The 17,397-nt window shown below is 34.8% G+C and overlaps 1 protein-coding gene across 1 annotated transcript; it reads left to right on the top strand.

Annotated features, from left to right (window-relative positions):
• The first annotated feature begins 78 nt into the window (after nt 1–78).
• LOC136034991 (uncharacterized) lies at nt 79–13,285 on the top strand. The gene is made up of 2 exons (XM_065716561.1): nt 79–213; nt 11,066–13,285. Coding segments are annotated over exons 1-2 (945 nt in total). The 5' UTR covers nt 79–211; the 3' UTR covers nt 12,009–13,285.
• Nucleotides 13,286–17,397: the final 4,112 nt, after the last annotated feature.

The raw sequence follows: 17,397 nt of genomic DNA, 5'->3' as shown, positions 1-17,397 counted from the left end.
TGTGTGTGTGTCGATGTTTTATAATGGTATATAATTATCTTGGTTTTATAATCTTCTTCAAGGAATATCCGGGATAGATGGCAATATTTTTATTAAATCTGAAGGAAATATTTTGAAACTCCGAAATGAGTGAAAATGAGCCAGGAAGAACTTAGAAGTTTAATGGTTTCATTAACCTATAGATGAATAATTACTTAGGCCTCTATCAAAAATGTGAGAATGAATCATAGTATTTGAAATGGAAATGCAGTTAGGCTAATTTAACTCCTGTTTTTGACAAAATCAAAACTGATAATTTCATAAAATCTTTACAGATTAAGTAGGCCATTTTCTAAGCCATGGAATGGTAAATTTTCAGGGTCTTATTACCATCTTTTAAATATTAGATAAATTATGTAACTAAAAATTTTGAGAATAAATCCAGGACCACAAATTGTACCCATGAAGGCATTGCCAAGCTACTGTAGGCTATCTACTTTTTTTTTATTTCTAGGGCTTAGAAGATTGCATTGGTGACAGGTATGAATGTAAAATTATAATTTAGCTACTCAAATAGGCAAATTTCTAAGGCTTAGAGATTAGAAGAGGGTTAACTTAGAAGCTTAGCAATAGGCTATCCTCCCAGAGTAAGTTTTTTGGTAAATATCTCACAATTCATGTTATTGACTTATTTATAAAGTAAACATACCACTCAATGCCTTTTTTTATGCTCTTTACAAATATAGGCTAATAATCACATCTATTGCAAATTCAAAGGACTTTTTAACCTAACTATAAATAATTTTGGTGCAGAGAAAATGTAGGGTAAAATTCTAGTTAATTGACTTCTTGCTAACTTGGAAAGGGCTTAGGTTGGGAAAATGAAATTTTCAGGGATGGGTCTACAGGCTAAAGTATGTCCTGGGAAAGTATTTTAAAGTATACACTTCCACTCATTCTCTCTCTAGAGGGCCCTGAAATTTGTCTACATTACAGGTCTATACCTATTAAAATTCTGACAAAACAATGTTATCTGAGTAGAAATTTGAGCCATATCAATGTCTCAAAATTTAGGAAATGTATTTGCATATCTTTAAAACCTTATAAAATAGAATTAAGCAAAGTTATGAAGCTGAAAACAATTTTGTTGTACTTTAATTAAGCAGAAGATCTATTTTGCAAGGTTTCACTCTTATAACACATATTTTTAAAGGTCATCAAAGGTCAGGCTGTCTAGGGGGAGAAGGAGTAGAGGTAGCTGCTTCAAAATACCTTCCTGGAACATACTTTAGTCTGTAGATTCATCCCTAAAAGTTTCATTTCCCTAACCTAAACCTTTTCTAGGATAGCAAGAAGTCAATTAACTAGAATTTTACCAAATGTAGTATTATTTTGTCAAAAACAGCCAAGAAAACATCACTAAGAAAACATAGTATTATTTTGTTGAAAGCAAATGATTTCTCATATTTTAATTGAAAATTTGTCATTTTTAAGAGCTAAAAAAGTGCTTAAATTTGAATTTGCAATAGAAGCAATTATTATATTTGTAAAGAGCATAAAAAAGGCATAAAGTGGCATATTCACTTTATTGGTAATTCAATAATATGAACTGTTATACATTTACCTGTTTTTGGCCCTAGATTCACTACTGAAAATTTCATTTTTCCTGACCTAACCCCTTTCCAAGACAGCAAAAAGTATCTAAACTAGAATTTTACCAGTCTGAATTCTGAACAGCTCTGGGTAAAGGTATATAATTAGGTCTCTTCAGAAGGAGACATGCTAACACAAAAAAGATGCATTTTTAAGTTGCTGATTATATTCCTATTCCCATGATTTGGTTTTTATCTTTGACAATTCATCACAAGCCCCCCTCCCCCTAGTGGTTTCAAATAACCTTGTTTATCTTGGTATGTCCATTAGAAGAAGTATTAAAGAAACCATTAAGCTTAGGTAGATTTATAACAAACCATATAACTGGCTTTTGTATAAAGTGAATATGCCACTTGATGCCTTTTTTATTTTCTTTATACATACAATAATTGTTTCTACAACAAATTCAAATTAAGCACTTATTAAGCTATTAAAAATGATGAATTTTCAATTAAAGTACAAGTTATCCATTGTTTCTGATAAAATAGTACTATGTTTTCTCCATGCTGTTTTCAACAAAATAATTCTACATTTTCTCAGTGCTAAAATTATTTATAATAAGGGTAGGTTAGGTTGGGTTGAAAAGTGCTTCAATCTGAATTTGTAGTAGAAGCAATTATTACATTCATAAAGAGCATAAAAAAGGCATCAAGTGGTATATTCCCTTTATACAAAAGCCAGTTATATGGTTTGCAATAAATTTACCTAAGCTTGTAATTCAAAACATCACTAAAAGGATTCAAATTGCATATACTTCACTTGCATCTAATATCTGGCTCCCATAATTAACACACAAACAACTGCACTCTTGAGCAACTGTTTTACTATTCCAAAGTTCCTTGTTATGAACACCAAAAGCCTAAATTTCAACAAATAGATACTTGAGAGAGGCCCTCTATCAAGTACCACACAAAATTGATGTACTTGCCATATTAGAGGTCCAAGTACAGAACCTTGACCTACTGAAAATTAATAACTACTTTCAATTCATAGAACTTCATCCTGGTGACCACCCTTTAGGTAAAGAGTGAGGTGGAATATTATTATTTGTAGATAATTAGCTTTTCCATTAATCAATTCATAATCCTAACCTTTCCAATTATGCTGAAATCATTTTGGTAAGTTTAAGACCCAAAGTTTTACCACACCCTTTTATTTTTATTGTGTTTTGCTGCTTTTATTGTTCTCCAAATCCACGGTGACCCAAAAAGATTTGTACCCATGAAAATTTCAATTGTGATTTTTATTAAAAAGCTATTTATTTCAAATTATGACCACACATTATTCAGTTTATGGAAGACCATTCACCAGAGTTTCAGCTATTTCTATCAATTTTTAGTCAATTTATGGCTTTTTAATCAAATCTTTTTAATCAAAACCATAGTTGAAATTTTCAGGGGTACAAGTCTTTTTGGGTCACCCTGTCAAAATGCTGAACAAAGACAGTGATTCTATCTGTAAGTTCCCAAACACCAGTGTTTTTCTAGTAGTTGATGCTAATAATCTAAAATTAAGTTCCCTAAATTTAAAACAGATAGTAAAAATACCAACAGCCAAAAGACATTCTCCCCTTTGCATGTATATGCATACATTTTTACAGCCTACCTGTCCCTTTTCCACCATTAGGGGGAAGCTACCATTTTTATTCATTAATGAGCTCTCTCTCCAGCTTTATTCATACTTTTATGGTATTGAATTCTCTTATTGCCAAATTTCTAACAATGCACTCTTTGGATTTGAATTTTGGATTACCAATGAAAACTGGGTGGCTCTCAAGCAGAATAAAGAAATTAATGTTAAAGTGCATTACTTCCAAAATCTGATCAAAACGAAATACATAGATTCCTTTCCTGAGAAAAAAGTAAAATCATATTTTAATGACATACCATACATTACTAGCCAATTGAAAACACTAATTAGAATTGAAATGAATCTACTTAAAAATAGTAAAACATCCAAAGCTAACTCAGTGCATAAAGACAAAAAAAAAGAAATTTGTACAACTGCTTCTTCATATTACAAATGTAAAGTCAAAGATTTGTTTTCCATTAAGACAAAGAAAGGATTAGTAGAGTACAAAAATTTAGAAAGACACCTTATAATATAGATTTTCATTTCCAAAAGGAGCCCTTAGTTACAGCCCATGATCTGAACAAATTCCTTTCCTCCATAGTTTAGAGTGTCCTTTCCCTCTCTTTTGACACTCCTTATGATTTGTGCTCTCAATTTCCTTGTTATTTTGCCCTCAGATATGGAGAAAAAAAATTAAGAACATTAAAAGTGCAGTGCTTGTCCACTAGACATCCCAATTGTACTAATTAAAGCCTTTGCTGATAATCTTTCAGAACCCTTGTCCTTACTTTTTATTGAACTCACCTGTACATGCATTTTCCCAAATTGTTGGAAATAAGGTTTTTTTTTTACTCAAGTAAAAAAGAAAGGCAGCAAGCAAGATTTTTATGGTGTCCAGTCCATTGCTTTTACTCCACTTTTTTCCAAGTTATATGAAAGCTTTTTAGCCGAATGGTTGAAAGCAAAAATAATCCCAAATGTTGACCATTTACAATTCAGAAACCTATTCTCTACATCTATCACCCACTATCTTGTTCACCTCATGGACACAAAATGTAACATACTTGAAAAACTGAAGAAGGGAGAGAAGGGCAGGTTGAACACTTGGGTATTGGTCTGCCATCTATTTTCAAAAAATTATGTAACTGCTACTGAATGTGAGAAATTACATCATAAACATGCCATGAAAAAATGGTGGCTACAGCTTCTTTGTGAAAAAAGTGGTGGACAAATTTTATTTTTTGGTAAGTTTTTATGAAACATCTAGGTAGATGCAGTGTCATTTTGAGAGAAAATGCAGTAAGATTTTTATTGCAGGAAAGTTAGCTAATTAGCTCCATTTTAGGCTTGGATCTGACTTCTTAACTTCCACAGTTTTTAATATAGCCATGCTTTTGTTTAGCTTTCCTCTGTGGGATAGGTTGGTCACTTTTTTAGGAGGCAAGTTTGTCACATTGAAGAAGCACTGTCCAACCTGCCCCACAGTGAGAGAGAAAATGTTATTTATATTTTCTTTGAATATTCTTCATTTTTTTTTATTTATATATTGTCTTTGTAGATGAGATCTAATAAAAATGAGGACCTACAACAGAAAAACAGAAAATGGGACCGTTCCTACTGAGGTTATAAGACAAGGTGTCAAAGATACTAGAAGAAGGAAAGTTTGCTACTGTAGCAAGTGAGATGCATATCGCCAATCGACTTTTAAGTACTACACTCAGAAGTTCTTCACAGAAGTTGGTACAAATACAAATGATGTCTATGAAGCACCACTGGAAAAATTTATCCCATGATAAACAATGAGCAAAGTTTTTATGGCCGAAGAGGAGAAAAGCTTTGAAAATTATCTTATTAAAGCATCACAACTTGATCATGGACTTTCGACAAGGGAGGTCAGAACATTGGCATTCAATTTTGCTTAGGAACTGGGCAAGGATATTCATCACTGGGAAGAAGCAAAAACAGCTGGCAAGGACTGGCTCTGGGTCTTTTTACACTGTAACCTAACACTTTCTCTCCAACCTCCAGAAGCAACAAGTGATGCAAGAGCTACTGCCTTAAAGAGACCTGTAGTCAATGCTTTTTTTTTTACCCATATGAGTCACTGTTGTGCAAGTACAGTTTTTGGCTTGTGATGTATGGAATTTGAACAAAACTGGCCCCACTACTGTTCAGAATCCGAAAAAAATAGTGGCCAAGAAAGGAAAGAAGCAAGTTGGAAGAATTACATCAGGAGAAAGAGGGCTGCTACTTACAATGTGCACAGCTGTGTTTTATCAAGGAATTGTTATTCCTCTATTCATGATTTTTCCCAGGGTAAATTTTCTTATTTGCATGATGAAGGGATCTCTGCCTTGTAGTGTGAGCATTGCTCGTTCCTTGGGATGGATGAAATGAGAGAACTTTTTTCTTAAACATATCATCTGCCTCAGCAATCCTATTGTTGAAAGACCAGCACTACTTCTGGTGGACAGTCATGCAAGCTATGTTACCAATGAGTCGCTTGAACTGATGAAGAAGTCCCACATTGTTTCATTAACCTTCCCGCCACACACAAGCCATAAACTGCAGCAGCTTGATCAAAGTTGTTACAGACCATTCAAGGCATACTATGATGCTGCCTGCAACACGTGGATGACAAAGAATCCAGGGAAATTCATTTCTATTTACAATATAGCAGAACTAGTTGGAACTGCCTTTCCTTGTGCATTGACTCCAACAAATATCACATCTGGGCTCATGGTCACTGGAATTTGGGCTTGTGATCGTCAGGTATTTACAGATGAGGAATCCCTTGCCGTGGTGGTTACCAACAGACCTGATCCATCTGGTATTCCACAATGAGCAGGATCACAGACGTTTGTTGCACAAGATAGTGGAAGTCAAAGTCAAGTTCAACTAATCTTCAAGCCCTTGTGGGATCAACGTCTGCTGCACTTAGTCCAGAACTAGGAAAACCTTACCCAAAAGCACCACCAAAAAAGGGTGATACAATTAAATGGGAGAAGCAAAGGTCTCAGGTTCTTACTGGCACACAAGTCAAAAATGCTTTGATCAAAGAACTCTCAGCTAAGAAAAACCGCAAAGACAGAGAGTCAGTCTTAACTGAGAAGAAAAAAAACTAGTAAATCCAGCAAGAACACTACAAAAGAAATGCCATGTAGGGCACTTTTTGTTGAAGCAGACAATTTCAGCTCTGATAGTGAAAATGAGATAGTCTTTGACAACGATTCCAACCTTGATGTTGATATGGATAATTGTATAGCTGAAAAAGATTAAGTCATTGTTGGTGACTTCATTCTTCTGGAGTTTTTAGGCAAGAGAGTAAAAAAGTACTTTCCAGTGAAGTCAAGGAAGACTCTAGTGAAGGATATGTTGTCAATTTCCTTTGGAGGAAATCTCCCTTCTGGAAATTAGTTTTTCCTGAAGCAGATGGTGAATCACTAGTTCCTCAAAGTGATGTTGTTATGGAGCTTCCAGTTCCCAGGATTTCTGGGGGGACCGAACATGCTGTAAAAGCACTAGTCTTCGATGTGAATTTGGTCACATTGGTCACTTCACATCACGTTGGTCACTTTCGGCCTCATCTGTTAAAAATTTACTGAAGAGAAAATAATGATAAATTAAATCTACAAAAAAAGTTGTGGAGGTTAAACAGGAAATACTGTATCTTTTGACACCGGAATCATTTCCTAGCTTGCACAGTTAGGCCACACAGTCTGCAAAACCAAAAAACTTAACCGACCTGTCCCACTCTCCCCTACCTGGCTCAATGTTATTGCAGTGGACCCGCAAAAAGCTTTTGATTTGACCAACCATAATACATTGGTAGAAAAACTATCCAATGACTTTCAAGTTGGTCCCTATTTAATTAGAATAGTTCCGTCTTTCCTTTCTAATAGAACGCAAGTCATCATATACCTGAATGTATATTCTGATCCCCTCCCAATCTATAATGGTGTGCTGCAGGGAACCCTCTTAGGCTCAATTTTATTTCTTGCAATGATATAAAATCTTGGTGTCGATTTCCCAGATAGATGGAAATCTGTTGATTATCTGACTGCCTTGGAGACATGTATCAAAAATTAAAAATTTAATCCAATGGATATCTTGGAATCGATATTAGACAAAGCTGTTGCTAATGATATGAGAGTCAACCCCTTAAAGTCAACGGTTTTAACAATTAATTTCCTTCAGACTCCCCTTTCTTTTTCCTGCCCAATAATAGAAGCAGTCCAAAAAAGTGCATAAGAATTATCTTCAGGGAGGGTAAAGTGCCTTATATTCCCCTTCTTCGGAGAGCCAATCTAGTTACCCTTGAGGAAAGGAGGCCAAAAATCTTCTTGCGTTTCACTAACCATGCCCATCACAACCCTCGGAAAACTATCCTTTTCTTTAATCAGTATTTTCCCCTTCGACCCCGCCTCCCGCATTCTGCTCCAACAAATATCCCCCTCCTTGCCCCAATAAAAGTTTCCACTGAAAGATTAAGACAAACTTTTATCCCATACATAGTTGACATATTCAATAACTGAATATCCTTCCCCACCCCCAATCTCCCTTTTCTCCTTATATTTTTGGTGTTCATTTTACAAGTTTTGAGCTTTCTATTTTTTAGTTCCATGACTGAATTATTTTTGTTTTAATACTTATTTTGTTCCCTTTTTATTTTATGGTTTTTTAATCCTTTTGACATTTTGCTGATTTAGCATTGACCTTTTCAATTGTCAGTTCTAATTGTTTTTGACATTTTTACTTATTTGACATTGAACCTTTTATAATTTTTTTTTGTTGTTCGTTTTCGTTTTTTTTTGTTTTATTGACGCTAAAGTGCGAATTTGGCCCATTTGGGCTTGTGATAGCCGATTTTCAGTAATCAATCTTATCTTATCTCGCCTTGTTTGTGCCAAAAATGCAAACCAAACACTGGAAACAAGCATAAAATTAGTAATCTAAAAATTTGTCTTAGTTTTTTAGTTCTAGTTCTATAGTTATAGTCTTAGTTCTTGCTTGTCTGAATTCTGAGAAAAAAAACATTTATGTTAATTTTGAGTTTTCCGTCCCTTTTTCATTTGCTTAGTTTTTGAAAATACAATTCTGATTAATTCAGTAGAATTTAACCTAATCATGGGTTTCTGGAAAATTCTCTGATTAACTCACTAATGAGATAGCTTCCTTGTCCTACCTGATTACATTAGCTCAAATTACTATCTCTAACATATAGACATAGGCAAGGAGATGCATAAATGACGTAATGGAAAAATGACGTAATAAATGATGTATAGATGACGTAGTGTAAGGAGATGCATAAATAACGTAGATAGATATGTATTAATGACATACCGTATATGTTAGTACATGAGCAGAGTGTGATCCCCAACCCGTTCCAGGCAGTCAGTTCACCATATACTAGAGGTCACTCCTTGAAGCTTTTTCGAAAATATTTATTTTGAAAAATATTTGTAAATAAATCTTGAACTGACGAACAATTAAGATCATTATATATTAAATATTCATTTTGGTTATATTTGTATTTTTCAAAGCTGTTCAAAAGGCATATAGTTTTCAGTAAAGCGCCTATGATGCAGTAGGTTTTAGACTTTTACAGTGAGAGAAGGAGGCAAAACACAAACTCTTGTTTGTAGTGATGTTTGTTTGTTTTAAGCTTGATTTGCATATACAATTTAAGTTTTGCTCTTTTTAGGATTTACTCATTCATTTATATTAGCACATATTGTACGTTTGTTTACTATGATTGATTATCTGTTCGTTTTGAATTTCATTTATGCTTCAAAAGCAAAATTTATTTGCTCTTTGCACATTCAATTTGAGCCTTGCTCATTTTAATATTTATTTATTCATTTATATTAGTACCTGTTGTATGTTTTTACGCTATGAGCGATTATTCAATTTCTGTTCGTTTTGGGTTTCATTTACTCTTTAATAGTAATTTCTGATTGTTTGAGTTTGAGTTCTTATTGGTTTCTATTTCTTCTAATCTTAAGTTTAATAAGCCTCCCTACAGACATATTTTTTTGAAAATGAAAAGTGGTCTGATGCAGGGATGGTCAAATTCAATACATCAAATACAAAGGAGTTGCTGATCTCTTGATCGAAAGTGCCACACTGACTCCCCAGCTTCTTCTACACATATAACGCTATAAAGAAAGGCAATTACACCGCATTTGGTGCGAACCTTCTATGCAATATAGATGGGGATTACTCTTCAATATAAAAACCTTCTACCATAAAGCTCAATCATCACACTTTACACCAAGCATTTACACCTTTACCTTGCACCAGGCCTATTGCGGAATATGGATTCCGGCTCTGTGCTGGTACTCTGATAACATTGTTGCCACCACTTCAGAAGATCCACATTAGGATTTATAGGACAGGTTCACTCATTATGCATGGTAGATGGCGCTGTTGCGCTAGCACAGCTGCAGAGCCCATCTACCAAGTTTAGCTCAATAGTGCCCAATATATGTGTGCTGGTTCGTCAATGGCGTCACCAGTTAAAGCAGTGACTATCCTGACAGTTTTCTGTGCCATCAATATGCAAATTAAGTACAGGAAAGATACTTTATTATTTGACCTTTCTTCACCCCTGTATACGGTGGCGCCATCTACTTTTTCGAGCTTGGTGATTTTTAATGTTCTGACGAAGCCACCAGATGCTGCTACCGTCCCTTTTTTAGATGTCAGCACTATTCACAGTAGAGCTACTTCTACGCACGAACCGCCACGCAAATTCGCTTGTACCTTTTTTTGTGTTAGTTTGTTATTTAGCATAGTGAAGCAACGCAAATTAGCTGTTAGCTACGATGTTGTTTTAAATAAACCTATCTCTCTCTCTCTCTCTCTCTCTCTCTCTCTCTCTCTCTCTCTCTCTCTCTCTCTCTCTCTCTCTCTTTCCAGTCTGTTAGAGAAAGGTAGGATGTAGTGCCAATATCTGTTTTCTATAAGTACGTAAATTCACATTGTTCTTTATAGCTTTCTTGTATTGTACCCTTATGGCCCAACCAATAAGGCAGACGCAAAGACACACAACTCTGACCAATTTTCTTGAGGTTGACATGCTGACAACAGAGTACTTGATGAACAGCTTCGTTTGACATTGCACTTCAATTTTGAGCCTCCTTCCTAGGGGTGTTCTTCCAAAAGGTTTCTCTGTTAACTCCTTCAAAATAAGATGAAACAGTCATTTACAATCTTCTAGTAGGGCAATGTAAAAGACTAGCGGCAAATCGGATACATAAAAGAACTTGGAACCATTAATTTAAAAAAATCTTCTAAAGACAGTAACCTAAAGTTGTATTCATAGCTGCTAGCAATGGATAGACTCTCTTGTTTTATTAAAGGCTATGGGCTTTCTAGTAAAAACAAGTGGTACCATTTTCAATAATAGTTTTAAAACAATGAAAAAGTCTTTTGTGAGAACCAGAAAAAATATTTTACCCTCCCCCTCCCGATGTATGTTCTTTACACCCTCACCCCTTCCAAAACTAAAATCGGAAGTTTTCAGCTAGATGTGGCAGTTTTCAAAACAAGATGCACTTACTTACAATTCTTCAGCTTTTAATGAAAGCTACTGCCTGTAAACAATCTCTGTAATGAATTATACTTGCTTGGTTTTAGACTTCAGGGATTAAGAAAAGTTTAATCTCTTGTGAGCATTGAAATTTCAACTAATTCTTAGGTAGAAATGCTCTGGAAAAGTCATTACCTGTTGTATAGCATCATGTGACTGTCTCCAGATTAGCGAATTTATTTGTGTTAACTAACTACATTTGCCTCATTATCTAAAGTTTAAGAATGCTTATTTATATCTCTGTCCTTTATTTTTCTACTTTTTTAGGGCCCTTGAAACATCGGAAGAGGCTATACAGAGGAAGGTGGTTTGTGAACCTGATATAACGCTAATTACTAGCATTATTGATGATGAAAAGATATTAAGTGAGTCACAAGATTTAACTGAAGACCCTAGTGATTGTTCTAGTATTTCACCTGCTTCTATCTGTGGCATAGCTGAGAATACTTTAACTAGCAATGTTGTTTGTTTGGAAAAGCCAGTACTTCATACAAAGACAAGTGCTGATCTCTTTAATATGGCTGAACAGTTTCTTACGGATAGTAGTTTGTCAATACCATTAATATTTGCAAATGCTGATGGCTTACCCATACCATTGAGGTTTGGGAACATTGTTGAAAATGACGAAGGCCTTCCATCTAACAAAAAAGGAAGAAAAAGAAAAGCTGAAATGAGCAGGGAAGAAAGGAAACGGTTAAAAAGCTTGGGGCAAGCATTTACTGACCGAAATAATGTTAAACATGAAGCCCGAAAATTATTGCCTTTAACTTCATGCAAAAATCTATGCAGCCGACAATTGGATGATGTAGCCAGGATGGCGATATTTCAATCTTACTGGCAATTTGGAAATACTAGTGACCAAATTGAATTTTTACAGGCTTTTATAACTAAAACTGCCCCTGCCAGAAAGAGAAAGAGGAATGGAAACGCAGAAAGGTTGCGAGGATTTTCTTATAAATACCATCTGAAAGATAAAGATGGTAATATTGTTAAAGTCTGCAAATTGTGCTTTACAGCAACGCTTGGACTATCAAAAAGGGAGCTTGAGAATCGTCTTCTTAAGTTGAAAGTAACTGTTGTTGAAGCAAAATCAGGCCGGAAACCATATAAAAAAAGAAAGTGTCATAAGGCCTTAGAATTGAACTGTTCCCAACCAGGTGCAGAGACACAGTATGAATCTCAGCAAGTGAATGTTTCAAAGGAGGTTTAAATTATTTGTCATAAATTCTTTGAAATATTGCATTTATAATGCTTTCATCAAAAGTTCTCTCCAAAAATCATGTCCTTATGCAAGATTTTGGTTTGAGCCTTGAATGACTGCATTGAATTGGGGAATAAATTGGCATTTCGTTACTTTTTTAGGGTGATAACCAAAAACTATATAAGAAAAGATAGAGTCGAAAAGCCTGAGAATTGAACTGTTCCCAACCATTTTGATTCTCGGCAAATAAATATTTCAAAGAAGGCCTAAATTATATGGTGTAAATTCTAGGGAAAAATATTGCATTTATATTGCTTTTATCTACCCCTATCTCTGAACGTCATATCGTTATAAAAGATTTTTATCATGATTCTTAGAACTCTTGGGAAATACTTTTCTGAATTTTATCATGATTCTTAGAACTCACAGAAAGTACTTTTCAGAACGAGTGTTGCAAAGGTCGAATGTTTCAAATGTGCCCTCTATGACAAGTTGGTATTTCTTTACTTTTAAGCATAATATGGAAAACCATAAGAGAAAAGAAAGGATCATAAGGCCTCATAATTGAATAGTTCTCAACCATGTGCATAGAAACAGTTTGATTCTTGGCAAATGAATATTTCAAAGAAGGCCTAAATTATATGTTGTAAATTCTAGGGAAAAATATTGCATTTATATTGCTTTTATCTACCCCTATCTCTGAACGTCATATCGTTATAAAAGATTTTTATCATGATTCTTAGCCCTCTATGACAAGTTGGTATTTCTTTACTTTTAAGCATAATATGGAAAACCATAAGAGAAAAGAAAGGATCATAAGGCCTCATAATTGAATAGTTCTCAACCATGTGCATAGAAACAGTTTGATTCTTGGCTAGTGAATGTTTCAAAGAAGGCCTAAATTATTTGTTGCATGTTCTAGGGGAATATGTTGCATTTACTTTACTTTTAGCAACTCTTCCCTTAAAAAGTATTTTTTTTTTGCGAGTTGTTTATTATTGGCCTTGGATTTGTCTCGTTAAGTTTTTTAATTCTTGAGAAATAATTTAGAAAACAAGAGTTTCAAAATTTGAATGTTTAAAATATGCAAAGTTGAAATTCTATCAATTTTAAATGTGAAAACTCTCTCTTCTTAGAATATCCGTTTTTTTTAAGATGTTTAATAACTAGCTTTGAATAAACGTTCTTGGGATTTTGGTTTCGGATTTTTGCGTTTTTATTTGTTGAAAGTGTCTTTATTCATTGCTGTTAATTTCTGCAATAAAACCAGTGATATGACCTAATAAGCTGTATTAAGTTCTGTGTACGAAATTAAAGATACTGGGTGAAAAGGTGAGCCTGTAAACAGCAATTTATACTGGAGGATGTGGTGCTGGTGCAAAGTGTAGGTTTCTGTATTTTTCTGTCTACTAATCCAACAGTTTGTAGTAACGAACTGTAAGTAAGGAGTAAGTCGGCTCAATATTAACTGAAACTCTAAGCAACAGAGTCTTAATAACATTAAATGCGTAAGAAAAATCGAATTTTGATGTTTATTCAAAATATATAAGATTCATCGGACTTAATGAATGATTATCCCCCTTTTCAAAAAATAACCAATTTTTCGAAAAGGGAAAAAAGTGCACACAACAGCAAAGGATCTTAATGAAAATCATACCATCCTATTCAGCATACCAGAGAATCCTACTATAGGAGTTTCAAGCTGCTATGTAAAAAAATTAGGAAATCTGCATTTTTTTTGCCAGAAGAAAGATCATGGATGCGTGTTTATTTTTTTGTTTCTTTTTTTTTTGTTGTTCGTTTTCCCCAGGGGTGATCATGTTGAACCAGTGATCCTAGAAGTTCAGGAGAGGGCTCATTTGATTGGAAATCAAAAGTTCTAGTGTCCTTTTTAAGTGCCCAAAAATATTGGAGTGCAGGTAGCCTCCCTCGAACGCGGATTTTTTCTCCAAAGTAACCTGAAAACATTTTGAGATAGCCATTTTTTTTTAGCTTAGTCGGAAAATTTAGTAACTATATCTTTGAGGATGACTTAACCCCCAAAGTCCTCGGGGGAAGGGCTGCAAGCTATTAACTTTGCACATTGTTTACATATAGTATTGGTTATTGGGAAGAATGCCAATGCTTTAAGGGGGGATTTTTCTGATGAAAGGGGTGGGGGGTATGTGGGAGGATCTTTCCACTGAGGAATTTTTCGTTGCGGAGGGGAATTTTCTCTTGAGTGGGAACTGGATTTCCCAGCATTATTTAAAAAAAACGATCAGAAATTAAAAAAACAAACAAGTTTTTTTTAACCGAAACTAAAGAGCAACATTAAAACGAATAGAATTTGTTAAGCATATGAGGGGGTCGCCCCCTCGTCAACAACTCACTCTTTACGCTAAAGTTTTTTTTAGTACTTTCAAAAGAGTCTTTTATTCTAATTAAACGGCCTTTGTGATTCAGAAGTCATTCTTAAAGAATTGGGACACAATTCGAATTTTAGCTTAAAGAGCGAGATATTGACGAGTAGACGATCCCCCTCATACACGCAATAATTTCTAGTCGTTTTAAGTTTAATGTTGCTCCTTGCTTTCAGTTGAAAAAAGCTTGTTTTAATATTTAATTACAACTAAGAGCTCGTTACGGAACAAGTCTTTCCAAAGTTTAAATGGATCAAAACGGCGGGAGTAAGTATGTCTCTCTTATTGGACCCATACTTGTTTGTTATCTTTTAGCAAGGCGCGCCCGCCTAGAGTATCAGGCAGATTGACCAAGAATTTAAAATTGACATAGGACCATTAGATTGCCTGGAATGAGAGGTAAACAAGGCACGCCTACCTATGGTTTTAGGCAGGTTGAACCAAAAATTTAGAAGTTGCACAGGACCGTTAATTTGCATGGAATGAGAGGCAAACAAGGGTCTAAAGTCAAAATTTGGTTAAGGTCCAACCGCAATGAGTGTCAGGCAAGGCGATTGATTCAATTCATAAACTTAGACATATGCCCTAATAAAAAGTTGATTTAATGTTAGTTGACCAACAAGTTGACTGGAATTGCAAGGGTAATAAGCGTCCTGACTTTTATCATATTGCGCATAGGGGCAATTAGGAAGAAATATTTCCCCTGAGATAGATCTAAAGTTCTCCCAACCTTTCAAATGAAATTATACCTTTTTCGTTTTTCAGTGACACTATTATCAAACTGGAAAAAAAGAAATTCCCCCTGAATGGGATTCAAAGGTCCCTCTCTACTCTAAACTGAAATTTAAACTTTATTTTGTGCTTTGAACAAGACGGAAATGCGCTTGGCTTTTCTACTTTGTGTGTTTTCACTGCGTTTACCTTCCTGGGTAAGTGAAGCTATTCACTTTGGTTCTTTTTATATAAAATCAAACTAAACAGTGACATTTTGATATCCAGCGTATCGAAATGAGACTTATGAAACTTTGTAGGTTTTGAACATGAAAAGACCGAGAGTTTTTTTTTTTACGAATTTTCCCATAACTTCCCACTTAATTTGTAAAATTTTCAAGGTTTCAAGGAAAAGTAAAGAGCAAAATTTAATCTAAGATTGGCAGAAACAAAGCTACATAACAACTCAAGCTTAAATGATCAAACCTACTTCCGATGGATAAATGAGATCTAAAAAGAATAGGAATTAAATATATCATTTGGTTTATTTTTTTGTTCGTTTTAGATATCACTTATTAAGTCGTAATTTTGTTTTCTAATTCTCCTTGCAATGTCTACTACTACTAATGCTGCTAACAAATCATTTCAGTGCAAAGGAATCGCTACTTCCCTTAAATCCTTCTATACGACGTCCTCCAACCCAGTTTGGGGTCGGCCTTGTTTTAAATGGCACATAAAATTGCAATTTGTTTTTCTTTTTGTAATCATGTTTAGCAAAATTCAAATGAAAAATTAATCCAAACATAGTGTTGAATAGCTGAAAGTCAGTAAAATGTTTGTTTTTTTCTTCGAAGGTACACTATTGTTTCCCTCATCAAGAATAAGCTCCTCACATATACAGATATAAGTTACCATTACTTAAATCATATATATTTATTCCTTCAAAAATAAATTGGAATAGCTGCATCAACCTTTGAGTAAAAACTTTAGAGTAACAGATACCTCAAAGTAACCTCTCATCTAGCATAGTCTGAAACATTTATCAATGGGCTGTGGAAGAAAGTGACTTCCAAGCCCTAACTATATCTGATCACAATTGTCTGAAAAAAATCTTAGGGATCGAACTTGGTGATCGAGCCTGCGGAACATGGGCCAAACTGAGCTTGACGGTAGTACTGTGGTCAAACAAAGATGGCTTCGGTGGTTTTATTAATCCGCTTAGCATGGCCTCTACTCAGATGGAGGAAGAGGTAGGGCGGGGGAGCAGAATAAAATATGGACGAGTCTCATCAAATCTGACTTGGAACCACTCGGCAGATTCAGGAAGTATGGGAGGAAATTGGATCAATTGGACTTGTTCTATTAAGAAAACTGAATTAATATAAGTTAGTTACATGCGAAAAGCTGGAATTAGTAATTTTTTTAGCTTACAGGGATCATTGGTTGCATGAGTAAAAACTTTAGGAACTGATTTTCAGCTCAAATTAGGGCAAAGGAAGGCGTTTTCAAACTCTTGCCTGTGTCCTTTCTACATGTAAGACTTGGAGTCTTCAGCAGCGACTGGTCGGCAAGTTCACATTTCATATAATTTTTTTTTTCACCTTGGCTTAATAATCTATCTCTCTTTGTCTGCAGGCTTTGTGAAGCGGATACCGAAATTTGGTCCATATTCTAAGTCAGATTCGTTTTTTCCCAGTTAGGACATATTCTGTTAGGATCATAGTAACACAGTGCTATAGAGGTAGGGAGTAGATAATGGTAGGAGCTTGATGATGCTTTCCCTGGCCCTAGTTTGGGCTTCTGAGACTTCCATTCACCTTAAGCAAAAATTTTCGAACATATGCTAAGTTGTTACTTTGATGGGAAGGGTTGAATCTGGGAACCTGACAAATGTAGCCGAACCAAAATTTAGGTTGTAAATCTAAGCAAAAACAACCCTTTTCCACTTACCATTAATAATATATTTAGAACTATTAATAAAAAAAGGAAATGCCAAATAATTTCAGTAAAGTGAGAGGCTGTTTTACCAGCACCTTGGATTGGTTAAAACCCATGCTATTAGAAAAAAGAAGAACCCTTCTTACAATTGCAGCTGTCGTGGGTCCGCATGTCTGCTCAACTTTTCTTTTTATTTTAACAGGCCACCTGATAATTTTCGACTAATACCAAAAAACGATTCTGTGAGACAATGCAGTTCCTACAAATTCGTTTAAAAGAAGGGTTTGGGTTGTAAATGTGCTTTAGTAACTTTTCTCACAAAAACATTAGCTCTGGCTTCGTACTTC

Source organism: Artemia franciscana, chromosome 13 (assembly GCF_032884065.1).
Source record: "Artemia franciscana chromosome 13, ASM3288406v1, whole genome shotgun sequence".
Lineage (NCBI taxonomy): Eukaryota > Metazoa > Arthropoda > Branchiopoda > Anostraca > Artemiidae > Artemia > Artemia franciscana.
The sequence above is the reverse complement of the archived record's forward strand: the minus strand, read 5'-3'. Positions and strand labels throughout refer to the sequence as shown.